This window comes from Nansenia antarctica (assembly GCF_963989245.1).
Source record: "Nansenia antarctica genome assembly, chromosome: 2".
In the NCBI taxonomy this organism is placed as follows: Eukaryota; Metazoa; Chordata; class Actinopteri; order Argentiniformes; family Microstomatidae; genus Nansenia; species Nansenia antarctica.
In genome coordinates, this window is record NC_137675.1 from 15,692,036 (window position 1) to 15,713,444 (window position 21,409).

The 21,409-nt window shown below is 43.4% G+C and overlaps 1 protein-coding gene across 1 annotated transcript in view; it reads right to left on the reverse strand.

Moving 5' to 3' along the window:
• Nucleotides 1-13,487: 13,487 nt before the first annotated feature.
• neurl1aa (neuralized E3 ubiquitin protein ligase 1Aa) overlaps nt 13,488-21,409 on the reverse strand; it is a gene marked incomplete at both ends in the record, with an annotated part of 39,103 nt that continues 31,181 nt past the window's right edge. The window contains 2 exons of the mRNA XM_080524787.1: nt 13,488-13,729; nt 14,143-14,292. Coding sequence (XP_080380913.1) covers nt 13,488-13,729; nt 14,143-14,292 — 392 coding nt within the window. The remainder of the gene's footprint in view (nt 13,730-14,142; nt 14,293-21,409) is intronic.

Below are 21,409 nucleotides of genomic sequence, written 5' to 3' on the forward strand. Positions count from 1 at the left end.
TGCTCCCCCATACAATGCTTCCCCCATCCCTCCCCTCCCGCCGAAAATGTCACCAAAGAATATTGGTGACATTACTCCATAAGAATGTTAACCCCCAAGAGCTACCATAAGCAATATGCTCAAAATATGTACATTTTTGAAAGACTTATGTAAAGAAAAAAAGGAAAAAAAAGAGGTTGTTTTAATATTGTGACGAGGAAGAGACACTTTTAGTGCTGGTTTACTAAAATGTACACATGAATTTGCGTGTGATGGGATGAAATAGGAGACTGAAAAAGGGGTTGGCCACCCCAGAGACACGATGATGTTGACCACACGGAACAATTTCATTCAAAATGACGCCTTCTACAAGGGGGTTTACATTGTAAGCAGATGTTTAGCAGGGTAATAATGGCTAGCCTTATTCCTGCACCAGTGACAATGCCAATTAGGTGCCTTTTGTATATGATCAACTGAATGGGGGTTCTAAAGGAGTGGATGGAACATCAGTGAATCAACATCAGTACCAAATGTATTACAGTGCCATAGACCTATGTGCATGAATACCACCAAAATTATTTTTGTAACATGATGTTAATGAGAAGAGCTCCAGTGTGAGAGCGTTACGAATCGAACAGGATCAATCTAGAGTGCTGTAGACAAAACCGACTCAAACACCGAAAGTTTAGAATCGACGGCGAGGAAGAAAAAAAGAAAAAGAAAAAAGAAGTGATGTCAGGGACTCAAGGAGTCATTGAGCAAAGTAAAACGAATAACTTTTGATTCTCTTTTTCAAATTTCTGTATGTTTTTTAATGTCTTGTGTCTTCAAGTCTTCCTTAGATAAGTATTTCTGCTTTCTTGTGACATCCGAATTCCACCGGCAGCCTAGAATTGGAAAAGTCAAAGCTCCTCTTTCAGATATTCCGCTCTCTGATGTCTCATTGGTGGAACATCTGTGTCGAGGTATGGCTAATTGGCTTAGAACTAGTTTACCCCATTTTCGGAGACCCACACAACAAACGTTCTTATTCTGCTTTTTTCTTTACCAAACCTTTAAATTCTCTGAAAGCCAAAACCTGTAAAGCTTGAAATAACCATGTCAAGTGTTTCTTTCAGAAAAAGTAGACTTAAGTTCCAACTGTTTTTCAACTTTTTCTTTTTCGAAAACTACCCACCTCATAGGAGTACCCTGAAAAGAGATACGTTTACAAAAGTTTTGCGGATTTGTATATATTGCTGCTTTACTATAGCCACTGCTGTTGCAGTTGTGCAGAAAGTAAAAAGTACTGGAAATACGGTTGAATAATCACCATTGAATCCCAGGGATATTACATAGCCTTGAGCCCAAAATGTGATCAAACCAAAGAGGAATATCATTTCATTTGTTGGCTATTTTGTATAGCTTTACTATTTATTTATGGGTACAAGCAATACAGTGTATTCTACAAAATACCTAAAACGAGCTTTCAAATCTGAAAAAAATATTATTTAATTGTTTTGATATCAATATCTGGAAGCACTTGATTGTTTTGATCCAAATTATAGCACATCAAAACTGGTGGTTAATTTCATTTAGATATTGCTGTGCAGTATTGATATGTACGTTGTCGAGGTTATAGGATAGGCACTAGGCAATAGAGTTTCTGTTTACTTTTTGTTTTAAAAGTATTATGGTAGTATTTTGTCATTTCCGAATCCCCAAACATTGTAGTATTCCACAGTAACTTTAACAAAGTGAAGTGGATTTAGACAAGTCAGACTAATTAGTCAAGTCAACAAGACAAAAATGGAGTATACTTGTCCCCCAAACATACTAGTGATATAACATTGAAACTGTTTCCAAATGAAAATAAATCCCAAATTGAAGTACTATTTCAAATGGCTGGTGTTCAAGACTGCTGAAATATATTTTCTAACGAACAGTGTGAGCTCTCAACTTGGGGTTAAACACTAAACTTTTCATTTAATTTTCTGCTGGACAGTATTATAGTGTTAATCAAAGTACAGTACCTGCTAGATTGCAGTTATGTCTATTTAGCCGACCATAGTTGTTTTTTTGTTTGTTTGTTGTTACATTGTGATCACACATGAACAATAATGAAGAATGAAGTGGCTCAGTTTTGTGAATTAATGCACTTTAAAACGTGTTTACTGTGCATTAATGTAAAGATGCAGTTTACATACTCAGCATATTATTTATTTAATTACTTTTTTGAGTTCTAACTATTTAATATTGTTTTTTTTTACCTCAATTCTGAGTGTCTCAGTCATTTTGAAGGAGCCAAAGTCTCTCTCAATATAATAATTAATTGTATGGCGCTCCCTTCTGGACTCTTGTGTCATTGCAGCAATATTTGTTAATGTTGCTTGGCAACGACATGACACTCAAGCCTAAATTAAAGGCTTATCAATAGGCGTCATACCCCAGTGCAATACAAAGTGCACTGCTGGTCAGTGAGTGTACCCACAATTTGTGGACTGTACATACATTGAATGTTTTCAAATATCAATGCAGCTAAATATTTTTGTAGTTATTTTTGGCATTATTTTAGTAATATTTGGCAATTACTATTTTGAATCTTCTAAATTACTTTTTCCCCCAATGTTGTGTGCTGCAACTGAAGCAAACCATGAACACTTCTTTCATCTTTATTGGACTTTACATAATGCCTGATTCTAAGTATATTTATTTTGAAGAATTGTTTACTTTTATATCCCCAATTATGGTTTGACAATCATATTTCTCCCCAAGCCAAACAATGTCTGTCACGCCTCACAGATCCACTTAACAAACACGTCCACACAATATGCAGTGCTTGTGTGTGCTTCAGCATACAAATGCATGCAAACTGACTTTGATCAAATACTGCCACGAAAAATCACAATTAATAATTAGTCAATTGAATCAATCAATGGATCAACTTATAGATATGTTTCCCACAACTACGAGTGCAGGACAAATAGGTTAGGTGTTGTGACTGTTGATACTGAAGTCATCAAATGGAATTTTCCAATATTCAAATCAGACAATGTGGTGTTTTAACCCTTTAATCCCCATCCCCGACGAAGGCATTATGTAAATGTGTTGAATCACTCCTAATATTTTGGCTACAGCACATATTAATGCATATTGCTTAGTTTAATTGAGAACAATTTACATGGCTTGTTTGCAACTGAAATTACAAGGGAATTGTAATGTGTCAAGCTAGGCTTTTTCATACTATTAAGTTGTGTAGTAGCTTGTCTCATATTGTTTTGTATTCTTTTTCAAAGTTTGATCTGTTTTTTTAGCGGAATTATTGTCATTCTATCATTTCTCCTTTTCACCCCCATTGTAATTTAGCATAGTTCAGAATTGTAACAATGAGAAAATGTGCAATAGGAAATAGGCATATTTGCCATGACATAAGGAAATGTTGTTGAAAAACATAGGTTTTAGATCGAAAAACACTATCGATGCCCTGCCCTTTGAAATGATGAAGAAACGGTTCAGAAAATGTATGTAATTTCACCCATATGGCCCACTTCTTCACCCATTCAAGTCACCACTCATGTGAACGCCTTTGTCATAACCCTATGCCTCACAAGCATATTGCTCTTTGATATTAGCCCATGTATTTGATAAAAGAGCAACACATCGGCGTCAGACACATTGGAAATGCTAAGGTCTATATACAGGTACCACAGGAACATTGGGTGACATACTGGACATTAACCGTCAGCTTGTGCATATTCAACCAGGACATGTTGATAACCCCCTCTCCTCCCGCCTCCCTACTGCGTGGCCAGTGAACTGTGAACGGCATGGCGCAAAAACCAACGACCTGGTCCATGTCGCCGTCATAGACCTCTGACCCCCCTTCTTCACTGATGAAGGAGCGAGGTGTCGGTGTCATCGGGGGCCTCCTCGGGTCCACTCACCAGACATCCTTGCTCTGAGCTGTCACGTTTGTGCCTGAACAGATTTTTCTTTTCTTTCTTTCTTTCTTTTTTTTTTTTTTTGTCTCCTCTCTTCCCTCTACTCGGATGCCACTGCTGACATTTCACCACAGTTGTCACGCCAGGTCGACTCTCCCGTTGCCATGGCGAAAGTGCCATTTGTCGCCGTCACAGATGTCAACCCGGGAGAGATGTCGACAGGGTGAGTCTCGTCGGTAGACAGTGTTCTCGGCTCCGGGCCATCGCAGTTCAATCCGTCAGCTTCCAGATGTAAACCCTACACCAAATATAGCTTGGAAACCTTTTCTTTTTTTCTTCTCCATGTGTCTTCAACCAAGCCCATAAGGGATTTCATACAATGTGGACATGACAATGTCACAATGTTTAAATCTCCTGAGGCGAGAGACAAAGTGTACTATATGCGTTGTGTCCTTTGTCCACAGACGTCACATTGATCTTTAGAATTCTGGTAATGCTGGTTTGGGTTACAGGTTCCTTTTCTAATCCCTACTGTGTTTCCACAGTAAAGAGGCTTCTAGGTTCATCTCAATCTATTTACTTTTACACCCAATAGATAGAGAAGCCCCTTTCAGTCTAGCCTCCCATCTTACACACACACACACACGCACACACACGCACGCACGCACACAGACACACACGCACACGCACGCACACACACACACACACACACACACACACACACACACAGACAGACACACTAACAGACACACTAACACACACACACACCCGCTGAGGAGGGGAACTCATTCATGTCTGAGGAAATAGATTAGACTCCCACCATATTTGAGAGGTCAACCAAGTGAGACCGCAATACCGCCACACCGCCGGTTTCTCTCCCCGTCTCTTTTTATTTTAACAAATTGACGGCGCCTCTCAGACGTGACGCGCCATAAGCCTAGCAATCCCCGATAGCAGCCGGAATAACATTTTTCTCCGGGGCCACAGTACCCAACTCTTCTTTTTTCCAATGCTTCCTCTATATTTCTGCTTTTTTCCCCCCATACTTTGGCCATGTTCCTTTCCTCGCCCTCAGGCAGAGCTGACATTCCCAGTGTCTAGTTGCTTTCAATGGAAAAATAGTAAGAATAGGATGGGATCTTGTTGAGTGTATCTGTGTATGAGATTGGGGTCGTGGAGTATGTGTGTGTGTGTCTGCGAGAGTGTGTCTAGCGTATCGTAGGATGAGAGATGGGTGACGAGGAGGTCAGGTGAGGTCAGGAGAAAAGCAAGATGGAGGTCCAGGATGAGACACGCGTGTGATTGGGATCGCGTGGTGGGTCGGGGGAGACAGAAGAGAGATGGGATAGGGGATAGCAGATGACAGGAAGAGAGAGAGAGAGAACGAGAGAGAGAGAGAGCGAAAGGACACGAAAGAGAGAAAGCGAGAGAGTGTCAGGAGGGATAACCATGGCTTGGAGATGAACAGGATGTTCACGCTGACAACATCACCATTAGAACTAGTAGATGCCAACAGTGGGGCGGTGCGGTGCATCGGGCTCTTCCTTTCTCTCACAGCCTGGGGTTAATGGAGTCTTCATGTATGAAGCGTGGCTGTGGAATCCCATTACCGAAACACTCTTTTAATTGAAGTAGTTAGAGTCAGACGTCGGCAAGTTCGCACGGTGCCGCGTAGTGCAGGGCTGCGGGCCCACGAGGGGCTAATTCGAAACAAATGAGATCGCATTCAAAGACGGATAGACACTCTCAACCTCTCGCTCTGTGTCTCTCTCTCTCTCTCTCTCGCTTCCGAAGTTGCCGCCGTATTAATCATATGCCTGACTAATTCGGCGGAATCAGTTGCCATCGCCATCATAGAGCCCCTGCTTGCATCTGATGACTAATGTTGTCCCGGAGTGAAGGGAGTGGAGGGAGAGCCAGGTTGAGGTAATGGGAAGGTGGGACAGGAGCCAGGAGAGGTGATGAGAAAGTTGCAGTAAGTGTGTGTGAGAGAGAGAGGGGGTGTGAGTTGTTTGGGAGTCCAGTGAGGTGTTTTTGTATGTTTTTTCCTTTTTTTAAATGATCTAATTTGGTTGCAAGTGTGTGAAGAGAGTCACTAAGAAAAAAGAGAGAAAGAATAAGAAGAGAGGGATGAGGGCTTACTCCAAGGGGAGGCTGGTGGAGGTAGAAATCGGAGGACGGCCTCATTGTAATGCATGGAATGGAATAAGGAATGAGGAATGGTATCATACATGCGTGTTTCATACCATTCATTTATCATTGTGTTCCCCAGGCTTACTCCGAGCACTAGCACTGGGATTACATCGTCAGAGGTAGAATGCTGAACACGTAAAAGCGAAGCAGTTATTTTAAACATTTACCCGACACACGTGGCGTTGCGGTGCTGTTCAGAACACTTAATGTAGCGAGGATGAGGAATGGAGCATGCTGGGGGTTTGTGTGTTCTCACTGTTTGACTTGCTGTTCTAATTACCGCCGTTCTGTCTGTTAATTAACCTCTGACAAGCACATCAAATCCCATCGCTCTCTCACTCTCAGCAATAACAGCTCACTACCCAAAGCTTCAGTAGCTTCCGTTGTTAGCTCCGGCGAGCTGTTGTTACCGTTCAAGTCCATAGGGAACACATTCTGATTTTTTCTTCTTTTTTTGGCAACGGAAGCTGGATCTGTCAGATGGAGTCTGAATAAACACGTGGGTGCTCACTTGGACATGTGTTCTGTGGCTTAGTCGAAAGGCTCCGTCATCCCTGGAACAAAACGTCTTTATACGCATCAACTACCTTTCATGTCAATACAGTACCAGGTACATTGACAGGTGGTGTGCCAAATCCCCCCAACAACCTGTGGTCGAGGCCTGATGGGTGGGTAAAGCCCCCCAAACATAGGTCACGTCTCCCATGGACCTGTCCAGGAACCGGATAGCCAAACTTGAACCCATAATGATCCACTACCAGCATGTGAACTCCGTAACGTCATACCACCACATGCCTCGAGTTGGACCAAAGGAGGAGGTGCTAATTTTAGTTTTTCTCTCTCTGTCTCTTCGTTTTTTTGGGGTTGTATACTACCATTATTGTTATGCAGCAGTTTTGTTAAACGGCAGAAGCGTCCCTGTTTTTCAATAGAAATGTTCAACGAGAAGTTAATATCTAATCTCAGATTCCTGTTGTGAACATCATTAAAGCTCATCATGGAGTCACTCAGTGGCAAAAAGTAATGTCTGCGCCCGGGCTTTCTGGAACTGAAACATGTAACGAGCGTACATTAAATGTATTCCCAATAGGAAGCATTTCGCCATGATGTATGTTTTTGTTTGCATTTCTTCTGAAAACAGGGGTCTTCCCTTTTTACCATTTCATTTTGAAAACCTTTTTTTGTATCTTGTTCATGTTTACATTGTATCTTGCATTGCCCTAAAGAGAAACACTATTAAATGTATTATCTTTGTTGTTTACTGTTGCCTCTCTGTTTATTTGTTTGGTTGGTTGGTTTGTTTATCACAAATGCACATACCATCATACTGTAGAATTAAATGTCTACTTATTTACTATACATAGTTGCATGGAGAATGATTTAGAAATGTATGACATGTTTTTTTATGAGACAGATTGAGATTGATCTTTTTTCACTTGACTGTAAGCCTATAACACAGATCAAGTGGGTCTTGACATGGATTGAACAAGGCTGATTTAGGAACATGCTATGAGTTATGAGAGAAAAGTGTGAAAAAGTGGAGCGCAGTGAATAAAGATGTATGAGTATGCTAGGCCTTATTTACTGTTCAAGAGAAAAAGACAGGACTTTTACTGTGGTATTCATACAAGATTTATCACATGAACACAAAACATCTGCATACCTCGCCCCAGAAGAACCAGCAAGTGGTTGTGGTGCAAATTTCCCCCAACAACATATTAAAGTTAGGTCGTCCATCACGTTATCATAGAGTAGGCAGTTATGTGAGATGTGGGAGGGAATTCTATAGGCTACTCAATAAAACATCTTTGAGAGGTGAGAGGGGAGAAATGGGCCTTGCAGTACACAATGAAGGACACATGCTGCAAAAAGACAGTATTGAAGCACTTCAGTCAAGTCTTCAATGACAGCCCTCGGCGTATCTGTCACCTGTCACTGTTCTCTTTCGGTGGGAAGAGGAGGATAATCAAGGTGAGTTCCCGGAAGGACCGAGGCTGGCGACGATAAAATAAATGTTCTTTGGTCAGTGCAATTGTTCCTAAATATCCACTAGATGGCAGTCTTTAACCAGACTCAGTTGTCCTCCGAACGGTCCTAACCCATTGCTGTTTCGACCTTTATCAGATGGTTTAGGGGTTGAGGCAGTTTATTCGATAAGTGTTTTCGCACAAGGTCGTTGTAATCCCACGCTAAACCTTAAAAGCAGTGAATGAGAAGAACATTAAGTTATATATCATGTTCTCTATCTATCTCATTTTCACATTGTATAATAGTAATTGCAGTTGTTAACAATGTGACACGGGGGTTATGGATTAATGGTTAGTAACACTATTAAAAAATGACTATTGATTTTTTTTTGACAGACATACTGAAGTCTAGAGATTCTTATCAGCAAAGCTCATTCTGGAAATCCCCTTGCCCTGTCACTCTGTGGTAAGAAGATGTGTCAGTCCACTATTGACAGACTGATGGATTTATCTGGAGGCTTCAAAGGGATGCTTGGGAGAGGTGATAGCTGCCTAGTGCCCCAACCCTAAGCCTGTCCCCCCCAGTCCCCAGTGCCCCAACCCTAAGCCTGTCCCCCCCAGTCCCCATGGGCGCGTGTGTGCCCCCCCCAACCCCCTTCTCTCAGGTTCCACCCCTTGGACATAAAGCACGGTGGCTGAGGTTCTGTCCAAAACATACAGTATGATGTAACAAAGGCCCCCACATCACATACCACTGAGTTCCTCTGGACCAAAGAAGGTCAGGTCTCTATACTAAATATATATATATATATATAGTGTATGTATGTATATATATATATATGTGTAACACGCCACATTTGGTTTGATCATGTTTAATGATGTCAAGCTAACACTAACAAAATGGCTGTGGGCTGTCTACTGTATGCGTGCCCTATGCAGTATGGTTGAGAAAGCAAAGAGAGAGATATGTGGATGCTGTAGTAGGCTAATACTACCAAACATGTATTTGCAGTGAATCAACACCTTGGCAACACAGTGCTTCTGTCAGGGTGGTTGCAAGTGATGCTAATCTGAATCAATGAAGAGTGTTATAGTTGAAGATGCTTGGGATAATAACTAAATACTACAGGTGGATGGGTAAAGGAGATGTGATATCATTGTTATATTCATCTGTTAGTAGTTCATGGTACAAGAATGAGCAGACATAGACACTTTGTTCTTAAACACGTCTGGAAAGTTTATTGACACAATTGGCCGACTCACACTGAACAGATCACTTGGAAACTAGTCTCAAAAGAACACAGGTTGTAAAGCATCTAGACGGTTGAGTCACAACAAAGTCCAAAAGAGATTTAAAGTAGTGTTCTGAAAATATTGTCAAAATGTTCCGTACTAAGCTGACCTCATATTATAGCCTACATACTGTATATCATCCTACTGTGTAGTTTGATATTGGTCCCAATGTTCACTGTCTAGGATAGAGTGAACAATCACTTCAAACACAACTAAAAATACGAAAAAGCCCAAAAACGGTCACTCTCCAAATCTATTGAGATGTGCTTCCCTCAAATGGAGGATTGAAGAAGAAGAAGAAGAAGAAGAAGAAGAAGAAGAAGAAGAAGAAGAAGAAGAAGAAGAAGAAGAAGAAGAAGAAGAAGAAGAAGGAGAAGGAGAAGGAGAAGGAGAAGGAGAAGGAGAAGGAGAAGGAGAAGGAGAAGGAGAAGGAGAAGGAGAAGGAGAAGGAGAAGGAGAAGGAGAAGGAGAAGGAGAAGGAGAAGGAGAAGAAGAAGAAGAAGAAGAAGAAGAAGAAGAAGAAGAAGAAGAAGAAGAAGAAGAAGAAGAAGAAGAAGAAGAAGAAGAAGAAGAAGAAGAAGAAGGAGAAGGAGAAGGAGAAGGAGGAGAAGGAGAAGGAGAAGGAGAAGGAGGAGAAGAAGAAGAAGAAGAAGAAGAAAGCAAACACACACAGTAGTACAGTAGGTTCTGAGAAAATCGGTCAGCACTTCAACAGAAGATAAATGAGAAGAGTACAATACAGGGTCAACGACATTCAAGAGGGGAACCAAAAATGTCTTGTTTGTAGGTGTGGAATATACATACTGTAACTGGACGGATATTGCAGTATTGTGTCTGAGTAACATTTAAAAAATCCAAAAGCCAGACTCAACTCTGTATCTGAATGCTACCTTAGGTAGCAATTGTGAACTCCCTACGACCTAGTTTGTAGGCCAAGGTAGAGGCTATAGCTGCTTTATGAATTGACTGTACAGGTTATCAACATGTTATGACATGATGATGTTTTTTGATTTGTACTAATACATGGTTGTGGGTTCAATATCTTACGGTACTGTAGCATAAAAGGGCAATAAACAAATGTAATATGTATAATAGCGTTTTACAGTACTATGCAAATTGTGAGGAACATTGACAAATGTATTTGTTGTCGAATTTTGGATTTGGTCGAAGTATCAGAACATAAAATGATACCATGTTAGAATCCCAGAGAATATTACTATATAATCTAACATTTTTAAAAAGTACAATCAGGAGGTTTATAAAGTGACATTAAATATTACCATACGACAATGGCTTTCAGAACTATATATTGTATAAGAGCTATACATACATAACTGGGAAGGACTCCCTAAAATGGGCAGAAACAAGAAGTTAATTTACCCCCCAAAAAAATGTACCCCCCAAATTGTACAGAATTCGTCTGTGCTTATCTTGTACCCTTAGCAACGAGATTATGATTGTAGACTGCAATATCTCAGCTATTGCTGAAAGGTACAAGATAATATCTATATCCTTATTTCATATCAGATACACCTTAGAAGTAGAAAACAAATGGATTATTTCATGGTTTTGATAAACCAGAAAACAAACATTACAATCATGATTATCAATCAAAACATTTACAAACTTAAAAAGCAGACAAAACATTTTTTTTTCTTGATTACTACCACATCAATAAAAACCATTTGCCTCTCTAAAAACATAAATTAACATTCAAATGTGAATTAACACTTCAAGCAGTAGCGTATGTCTTCAAGGAGAGCTGAACACTGTAGCAGCATAGTTTCGAGCCCCATTTTGTCGATGATCTATATGACATCCAGACACAAGCAGTTCCTCATGTTTTTAAAAAAACCAGCCAATCAGCTCTCTGTAGAAAGCTATGGCTTGACTCCAGTATTCACAGGCATGAGGGACATTGCAACGGGATATACGGTCTATCTATTACATGATCATGAGGTCGTATTGTATGTCATGCAGTCAGGAACAACACATGTATCCTTCAATATCAGCTTTTGACATTGAGAAGCTCCCTTCTACCTCTCATACCCTGATTGGTTTCTGTAAAGGATATTTGTTGCTGGTGGGAACACTAGAGTAGGCCGATATATGATCTAATCTGGTTTAGAGAGAGTGGGGAACGGAACGTGTGTTAACCAATCACTCACTTTCTGACACGACTGACCTATGACCTGTATTAAGGGATTGTAATATGGTTATAAAAAAATAAGCTGGCTTGAATTTGTTTTCATTTGTGTGCTTTTTTCTCTCTTTCTTCCTCTGAGTAAACCTGTTTCTGAAGCTGCTCTGTTATCACACAACAGCATATTTGGTATTGAGTAAGGGGTCTTGGTGAAAATATGGACAGAAACACAGCATATCACACATCTGAACCAAACAGATGAACCGCTCATAAGTAAAGGCTGTGTCGTATCTGCGGACAAGGCTATTACCGTGGTGACAGTCCCAAGGTAATGTGCACGGTGGGTCACGGGAGCCATTTAGTTTTTTCAGAAACTGTCGATTCATTATGAGAGCTCACAGTGTGTTGGGCTGGGATTTTGGACTTTAATGAGAAAACAGTTGGACCTGAGGGAACACCCAATTACTGTTCTATGACTTCCTGCTTCCTGTCACATGATCTGGGTAAGAATTGTGGGAATTGTGGGATGCTAAGGCTGCTAATGACAATGTTTTTTTTGTGGATTGTTTGACATAGTTTGCCATGAGTCACAAGTCTGTATTCTCTCATTTCATCAGGGCAGTTCTGAGAAGGGGCAATACTGACTTCAGTGCAATATTACACAACACTGCAAAGCAAGCAGCTAGTTAGCTAGCTAGCGCAACAGAACAGCTACCACCAATGAGTGTGCTATATAAATGAAGTTTACATAAGTTCAGACGGGACACTTCTAAGTCCGTCAGGTGACGGACAGCTGATTCAACACATCGTCACATGTCTCAGAGACAAGGCTTAAAAGAACCGAGGATGCAACACTCCACCATGGTTAAACAGTGTTATGCCACTGGCTATGAGTTTCACTTGTTGGTTGTCCCAACCACTGCCCCAGCATCCACCCACTCGGTCGCCCTGTATTTACCTCCCCATGGGGGGTTTGATAGTATGTGCTCCCTGCTTATGTTATTTTGTATTGTTGTATGTATGTTGTTTACATTTCAGGCAGAGCGGAGCCATTCAACTACGCCAAACTTAAAAGTATTCATGTTTTCATTAAACATGATTAAACCGACGTAAGTGTCCTGACTGAACTACCACACAGGTACATCGGCTTGATAATATAGTATATGATTTATAGGAGAGCAAGGGGTGATACAGCACTCCTATAGACTTCATATTCTCATGTCCCTGTACTTTACCACGTCAAATACAACATCAGTCATCTCCCATTGAAGAATCCTGCGACATCAATAGAAATTCAACCACTTTCTGACTACGGCGCTTGAACAATGAATAGGTCCTCTCTGTTCCTCCTACAAATGGTCTCAGCAGGGCACAGACAGAAGTTGTGACACACTGAGACGAGTAAATTGATCTCTTATCTATAGAGAGGGTGAAGATTTGACGATAGCTATGTCTGAACTTGACAGTCCTCCACCCCCTCCACATCAATAGCTAGTATTCAGACAATGAGCATCAAAACATCTCACTCGCTTCCATTGTAAATGAGTGGGACTCTCACCATCTCCACCATGGCTCGAACAAATGAAAAGAATGTCAAGCTGCTTCCACTTCTTCGCTTCCTCAAAAGTCTCGGAAAAACACACCGAATCCCTGGAGAGCGCGACAACCATTTCCAGCAAAAAGTTAGCAAAAGGTTTTGCCACTGCCGAAAAGCGCGTCCGAGGAAGTGACAGAGGAGGAACGAGTCTGAAATGCAAGAGACCTTTCCTAAGTTGAGTAATACCAGCCTAAAAACAGAAACAAACTGAAACAACAACCACAACAGACGATTTCTGGAGAAGAAAAAAACACAGCACGAAAAAGTACCAGAGTGAATTTTCCTGAACTTCAAAGTCTCTCTGCCCTTTTTCCTCAATGGGCTTCTTCCTCTCGGCCCACATGGCTGGGGAAGGGAGGGGGGGGGACGGGGAGGAATACACTCAGTAGTGCCTCCTACGTGCTGCGGTAGGTCTTTATAATGTCTTTGATTTGTCGCCGACAGATGGGGCAGCAGGCGTTGGCCATTTTCTTGAGCTTGACGCCGCAGGTGTAGCACAGACACATGTGTCCGCAGGCGTAGATGACCGTGTCCACCTGGTTCTCGTAGCAGATGGAGCACTCTTCGGGCCACGGCTTGCGGCCTGGCGGGAAGGTGGGCGACTTAGGGAGGCTGACGGGCGAGCTGGGGGTCGTACCTGTTAGTAGGGAGAGAGGGAGGGAGGGAGGAAGGTGGAGAGGGGGAGTGAAGAGATTGAGTGATTTCCTTCCACAATGAAACGCAGTTCTTTGATATTCAATGAATGTCATGTATTGATGGAAACAGCAGCCACTTAGTGAACTATCCAAAGAAATGCCTATTCTGACTGCCACAATGGTTCAAGAAAGGGACACATTTACATAACTAAGGTATAGGACCCATGACATAACTCAACACATGCTAGAAGCAGACATTTTGTCCTCTTCCCTCTCAAAGCACCCATGAGGTGCAATGTACCGGACACCGCGCTAACATCTGCTTCCCGTAGCACTGTGTGTGTGTGTGTGTGTGTGTCCCACTCTGCCCCCCCGCAGGGAGATTGACACGAGGGAACTCTGAAGGTCAACATACCCGATGTGGAGTTGCAATAGGCGCCAGAGCAGAGCCCTCCGTTCAGTACCGGGTCTGATCCCCCGCTGCCCAGAGCGCTGGGGGTGTGTGGGGAGGAGGAGGGCGAGCTGGGGTTGGACGGCCCACGAGGCTCCCCAAGATGAGTGGAACCTGGAGGACACACACGACGAAGAGAAGGGACGTTTTGTTATCATGAGAGAGCAGAGCACCACCTCTAGAACCCAGTGATCCCATACATCATTTACAGATCCATAAATACATGAGTAGAATATTGACATATCCATTTAAGAAATCAATGAGGAACATTTCTTTTTTTAAGTGAATTGAAGCTTTTGAAAGGGAGCTTTTAGATGCTTTCCATTTTTAGGAAACACGTTTCTGTAAGAAGTGGGGGAAAAGTACACGTTCTGCACGTTCATTCCACATTGTCCCTGACTGTGGTTGTGGGCAAGGAATGTAATAAGGAGTTTAATACGGCATTCCTTGGGTGTGGGGAAAACAAATGGGAATTCCAAGTTCACGTTCCTTAGGCACATGTGTGGATGCCAATGATGTTTAAGGTCAGGGGTCAGGTAACACGGACACTTGTGTGTATATAGTACGTGCACTAAATAACTGTAGTTGACTCAGAGCGTCACAGGCATTACATTGTGGAAAGAAAAAGCCTGTTTGCAGCAACTTATAGAATGCAATTCAAAATGTCGTTAAGTTCAGAGTTAATTTCTTATTACTTGTGATCGAATAGTTAGAATTATAAAGCCAGTAAGAATGCATTAAAAGGCTAAACTTTTTTTTTGCTTTGGTACTGATTCTTTGTTCATTTTTGTACTAATGTGTGTGCGTAATTCGGTTTGGTTTGGTGGTGGTGTTGTCGGGAGTGCTCACTGGGGGCAGTACACTGTATATACTCCATGCAGGTGTAGCAGGCCTGTGTGGTCGTATTATGCTTTGGTGTAGGTAGGGGGTGAGTATCTTCCTCATTATGTATGTCCATTCCCATTTTTGGGGGTTAATTCTAGGGGGGGGGGATTCCACAGGGTTCTGGGGGAATACTTTGGGAATGTGCATACATTTGGGTGTGGGGGTGTGATGTGTGACACACACTCTGTCTGTCTCCATGTCTGTCCTGTGTGTTGTTGGTCTGATTGTCTAAGTGTTAACAGCTGTGTTATATTCCTCAGGTGCTGATTGCACCTGGTGCTCCACGCATAAAAGACCTGAGACCACACCACTCTGGGCTTCTTACCTGTCTGCATAGCTGTTGTTTGTTGTTTTGTCTTTAGTTCTCTTTCTTATTATTATCACCCTTCCCTTAAAATCGTTTCATTTGGGGGCGCTTAGGTGGCGTAGCGGGCTAAGCGTCGACCATGTAACCACAGGGTCCCCGGTTCGATTGCGGCCGGGGACATATCCTCCTCTCTCTCTCACCCATCCTTCCTGTCTAATTCTCCACTGTATCTATCAATAAAATGAAAAATATGAGTGGGACTGCCCCACTCGGAAAAAATAACTAAAAAATAACTAAAAATAGTTTTATTTAATTCAAACAATGACTTTGTCCATCTGTTTCCATCATAACGTATCATTGACCTGTGACAACGAGCCCAGAGGGCAGTAAGTCAATGTTTACGTTATAACTACACAACATTTCTAAGTGAATACAACACAATATCTAAGTGAATACAACTTAAAAACTTAAGTCATTAAGCATGGTCAGCAGCACTACTGTGATTGTATTCTCAGGATAATTGTTTCTTCAAAGCAGGTAATGGAATGACACTCAAATGCTCAGGAAATTAGCATGCAAATTGGTTGACTTGCTAAGAGTGCGTGTTCAAATTGAAAAAGGAAAAAAAAACAATTCAATGCTTTGCTAATTCTTCCGATGAATGCAATTACTGCCGTTACCCACCAAACCTTTACGCGTCCCAAAATAGCACACACCACCAACTGCAGGGCAAAAAATTTGCCGCAACTTCTCACTTCGAGACGCGAGGATGGATAGTCAGGGCTACTAAATCAGAGCCTATGGAACTGTGATGAAATTGCATCAGTTTGCCGTGCGGCTTGTCTACTAGCGCATAGGAAGAATGTGACATACGAGTAGTAGTCTAGTCATTAAGACTGACATCAGCTGACAGTGCATGACGGCGAGCTCCACCGCCAGCCAGCCAGGCCTCTCTTAAGAGTCCACAACCATTGGCTGATCTGCACCGAGACCAAGTTGGTGGCGTCCGCTTTTTTTCCAATATCAGACAATGCTGATAAGATTTCATTCATGGTAGACGAATGTTTGTCTTTCATGGTGGTCTGTGTTACTCTAAGGAATGACGGCTTGTATTACATCATGTGGTAGACTGAGTTTACTTTGGGCCTTTGAAGAGGGTTCTATATTGGGGAGTACAGGGTGGTATTTTTGGAGAGGGGGTTAAGACCTGCATTGTTTTGGTTGTGTATGGGGGGTTGCTCTGGTTTCCCAAAGGGTCTTGGCGCCTTGTTGTGCATGTGTGCGCGTGTGTGTGTGTGTGTGTGTGTGTGTGTGCGTGTGTGTGTCTGTGTTTGTGTGTGTGTGTGTGCGTCCATGTTTAGAGTACGCCTGTGTACTGTATTACAAACCTCTTCAGTTCATAAGTACTATACGCATACTTGCCCCTGGTATTCCACTAATACCAGGCGGGGTCTCCCCTTGTCAGGTTACTTTCAGCTCCATCCCTCTAGCGTGAATCCATCCCCCTCAGACCCTCATGCATCCCCCCGTACCCCCCCCCCCCCTCCCCTTACCCCACCCCAGTCGCCCCTCTAATCCTCTGGCAGGCTCACACACACCCCACAGCAGCTGACCCCGGACCGGTCATGCCCATCCCATCCCATCCCAGCCCAGCCCAGTCCCAGCCCAGCCCCCGATCCAATCAGCCAGCTCCCTGGTCTGTCCTCTCCCCTTCCAGATTAACTAGGAGAGTGTGGACAGCTGTGGGCTGGATCCATCCCCAGACCGCGGGCAGTCTATTAGAGAGCAGCCAGCTATGGCAGGAATGCAGGATATGTGACACGGAGGCTGGCCTACTTCGTCAACACCGGCCCGGGCCCGGCTCGAGCCACCTTGGGCCCCTCTGGAAAGGGGGGAGGGGGCTCCGTGCCACGTTAAGATGGATGTCTTCAGTGGTGAGGACAGTGTGGGGTCGTCATCTGCGGCGTGTCACGCACGAGTGGAGGAGGAGGAGGAGGAGGGAGTGTGTCTAGGGGATTCGGTTGGAGATACAGATAGATGAATGGGAGAAGAAGAGAGGAGGAGGTGGAGGAGCAGGAGGAGGAGGAGGAGGAGAGGGCCTTATCTTCCAGGATCCATTAAGGCATTGTGAAACACTATATTCAAATAAACGTAAAGTGTCTTAAGTGGTTTAAATCTGTATGGGTGGTCATTCAGGTTGATAGGATCTGGGCTCTGAGTGTGTTGGACTGTGAAAACTGGGGAGAGGAGGCCTGGCATTGTTCATTATTATGTCTCTGGTATTATGTTGTTGCACATCCCATATATCAGTAGAAGTTTTAATGGCTGTTTGAAGCGAAGGGTCGTGACTTGCACAGTTACATAAAATGTTAATGTTCTCTCCCTCGTTTCTCTTCTCCTCTCTCTCTCACTTCCTCTTCTCTCTCTCTCTTTCTCTCTTCTCTCTGTTGGAGATTTTATCAAAGAGAGTGAAGGTTTTTGCTGCTTGCATTTGACAGGATTGTGTATCAAGACTGTTTTATCTGTGTGTGTGTGTGTGTGTGTGTGTGTGTGTGTGTGTGTGTGTGTGTGTGTGTGGGTGTGTGTGTGGGGGGGTAGTTCTGTGTATGTGTGAGTGTGTGTGTGTGCCTGTGTGTGTGTGTGTGTGTGTGTGCGTGCCGTGCGCACAGCAGGACGTCGTCAAGTGGAACATGAAGAAAGTGATGTTATCAGCACAGTGTTTAGCCATGTCTCACTTCTACAGTAGGTGTTTACATTCATAGTAAAAAGCTCTGTGCTGTATGGTACTAACTCACGTCATATGCTGCCCTTTAAGGCTCATTAAAAACCAGCGATGAGTCAGTCCATGACGGTGCCCTGCGGGCTGTGTGTGCGTGTGTGTGTATGTGTGTCTGTGTGTGTTGTGTGTGTGCACGCATGTGCGTGTGTGTGTTGTATATGTGGTGTGCATGTGTGTGTTGTATATGTGTATGTGCGTGTGTATGGTGTGTGTGTCTGTGTGTGGTGTGTGTGTGTGTGTTATGTATGTGTGTATGTGTGTTGTGTGTGTCACTGCTAGGGGAGGAAGGACGTCAGAGTCACTAAAGAGAAAGTGGAGAGATAGAAAGGGAGGGAGACAGAGAAAGAGAGAGCGAGAGAGCAAGAGAGAGAGAGAGAGAGAGTGAAAGACAGCGACAGAGAGACAGCGACACACAAGGAGAGTGACAAATGATGAAAGAGAGAGTTTGAGAGTGAGAGAGAGAGATGGGCAACCGTGCCAGTCACAAGGAGGACTGAAGGAGGGAAGGAGGGAAGGAGGGAAGGAGAGGAGAAAGAGAGGAACATTACTGCCCAGGGTGTACCAGGACGTGGGAGGCGCCAGGCGCCTGGCGAGACAGCTTGTTCGAGCGTGAAACGGACTGACATTTTAATGGAATCTATAATACATGGGGAGTGGGTCAGCAGCATACTCATGTCCTATTACCTCCCTACTGGAGTGCCCTTAAACATCGTCCCCTTCCTTGTCGCCCCCCCACTATCTCCCAGGATCAAAGGGGAACTCACCGTCACCCTCATTGTAGTTGTATAAGGGTGGGTTCTACCGAGATACAAACAAGGTTCTTCAAAAGGTAGCCAGGACAGCCAAATAACCCCCTTTTTTTGAGAGTGTGATTGATTATTCTTAAGATACCATACAGTATGTTACTTTGTGGATGCATAACATTGCAGTTCTCCGATATCTCTGTCTCTCTATCTCTCTATCTCTCTCTCTATCTATCTATCTATCTATCATCTATAGAGAGTGAGAGATAGAGAGAGAGAGAGAGTGCATCCTGTATCTATCTATCTATCATCTATAGAGAGAGCTATAGAGAGAGAGAGAGTGCATCCTGTATCTATCTATCTATCTATCATCTATAGAGAGAGAGAGCGAGAGAGAGAGAGAGAGAGAGAGAGAGAGAGAGAGAGAGAGAGAGAGAGAGAGAGAGAGAGAGAGAGAGAGAGAGAGAGAGAGAGAGAGAGAGAGAGAGAGAGAGAGAGAGAGAGAGAGAGAGTGCATCCTGTATCTCTTGCTCTGCCCCAAGCTTAAGTACTTGGGCATTAACAACCTAGTCTGTAATGTTGACTGCACACTGACTCAGTGGCTTCCTATATGACTCACTCTTAATCTGCTATCTGCAGCTGCCTTCACTGATATCGTCAGTAAACCCAAACAACGTTCCTTCACTGCTGATAAAACCCTAAAGAAAACCTGTCATTTCAATCATCTTATATAACCTCACGCATTGCAATCGTCTTAGATAACTCTCTAACTCCCACTACTGTATATAGCCTATTGTGCTCCGGAACTTTCTGTGGTATAGTCTTTTGTATGTTTATCGCATGTGTTGTGGTTCCTCACTGAGCTCACGGTGTCCTGTAGGAGGCCTAGCTCGTTGACCTTCATTGTTTACCTCACTACACCAAGGGCATTCACCCGATAGGGGGCCAGGGGTATTAGTGGACACAGTACGCAACACACCCAGCTTAGAGCAGCTTACAGAGCGCTCCTAAACTCCTATTGTCCACGGGCCAACATTCAGGTTCGACGTAAAGCCTCTAAACATGAACGCAACCGTTTATCACACCGGCTCCACCTGCCACCTGATAAGACAGGCTCCTAATGTGAAACAGCTACAGGGACGTAAAAAAAGGTGATTTACTTGCTGTCAAACAATGCGTAGGAGATACTTTCGCGCGATAAGATCTTTAGAGTGTAGCCGAGCCGATCGTGACTCAGAAACTCAAACTGAAGATGAGTACAGTATGTCCTGTCTGTCTTGTTCTTTTAGTGTCTCGGGAATTTTCATTCCCGATGTTAAATCGAGCCGTTTCTTTGTCTGATAACAGAGGGGCCTAGCAACGCTGCTTAGCAACAAGAACCCTGCAGATGTATTGTTGCGCTCTTTCGATTCCGAACAGCACTGTTACTACACATATTCACACAATACTGTACTTGTGAGAGGTAGCCAATGTCTTGTCTAGCGCCAACCGCCAACCACAATACCATCTCCCAGTGGTGCTAATGAGGTCAATGTAAAACAACATGGTGAAAACATTCGATACCAGCACTTTTCCTGTATTGTTTGAACGGTATGTATTGACTGAATTTAGCCCACTAAGGCTGCCTATTGATATCCCATTGCTATAATTAGCCTCAGACAGTGAGAAATGCATGGACGCTGTTTTCATTGTTGGAGCTGTCGCCCCGATCTCCAGAGAGGCTTGTTAGAGGAGATGAATCCAACATGGCCGCTTGTGGCTAATGAGAGGACTGGCAAAGAGGGGCAGGTCGATGCTTTCCAAACCGTTTTGACCTCTGTGGCCAGCTGCATGGGGAATGAATGAACATGAGGGCAGTTTACAAGAAAACAAGCACCACTTAAGGAAGACACCGGGCTAACATGAAACCGTAGAGTTAATAGCGGTAAACACGGTTTAGCGTCTAAACACTGTGTGCTCCCTCCCTCTCTCTATCCCTCTCTCTCTCTCTCTCCATTTCTATATCCCTCACTCTCTCTCTCTCTTACTCCCCACTCTCTCTCTCTCTCTCTCTCTCTCTCTCTCTCTCTCTCTCTCTCTCTCTCTCTCTCTCTCTCTCTCTTTATATCCGGTTATACCTTGGCATGATCATTCCCTTCCAACCTCCCTCACCTCCCATCCTCCCATCCTCCCGGCCTTTCCTCTACCGTCACTACGAAGGAAAGAGGGATATATATAGAGTGCGCTCGTCTTCCTTTACAGGAAAACAATGATGAGACTGTCGGAGAGAGTCTCCGGCTGTTTCTGCTGGTCGGGGTTCATAATTGGCCCAGCGAAATAGAGACATCCACCGCTGCTCATGTCACTCTGAATAACACCCCTGAATCATCTCGGATACGCCCCGCCGAATCTTAATCAGCTTAAAAAAAGAGAAGAACTTGAAAGGGGAATCGGGTGTCGGTTTAGCGCGGAGTGGAGTGGTTTCCTTTGTTCCTTCCACCCACTGCATAGAAGGGAACAGAACAGCTCACTGCACTA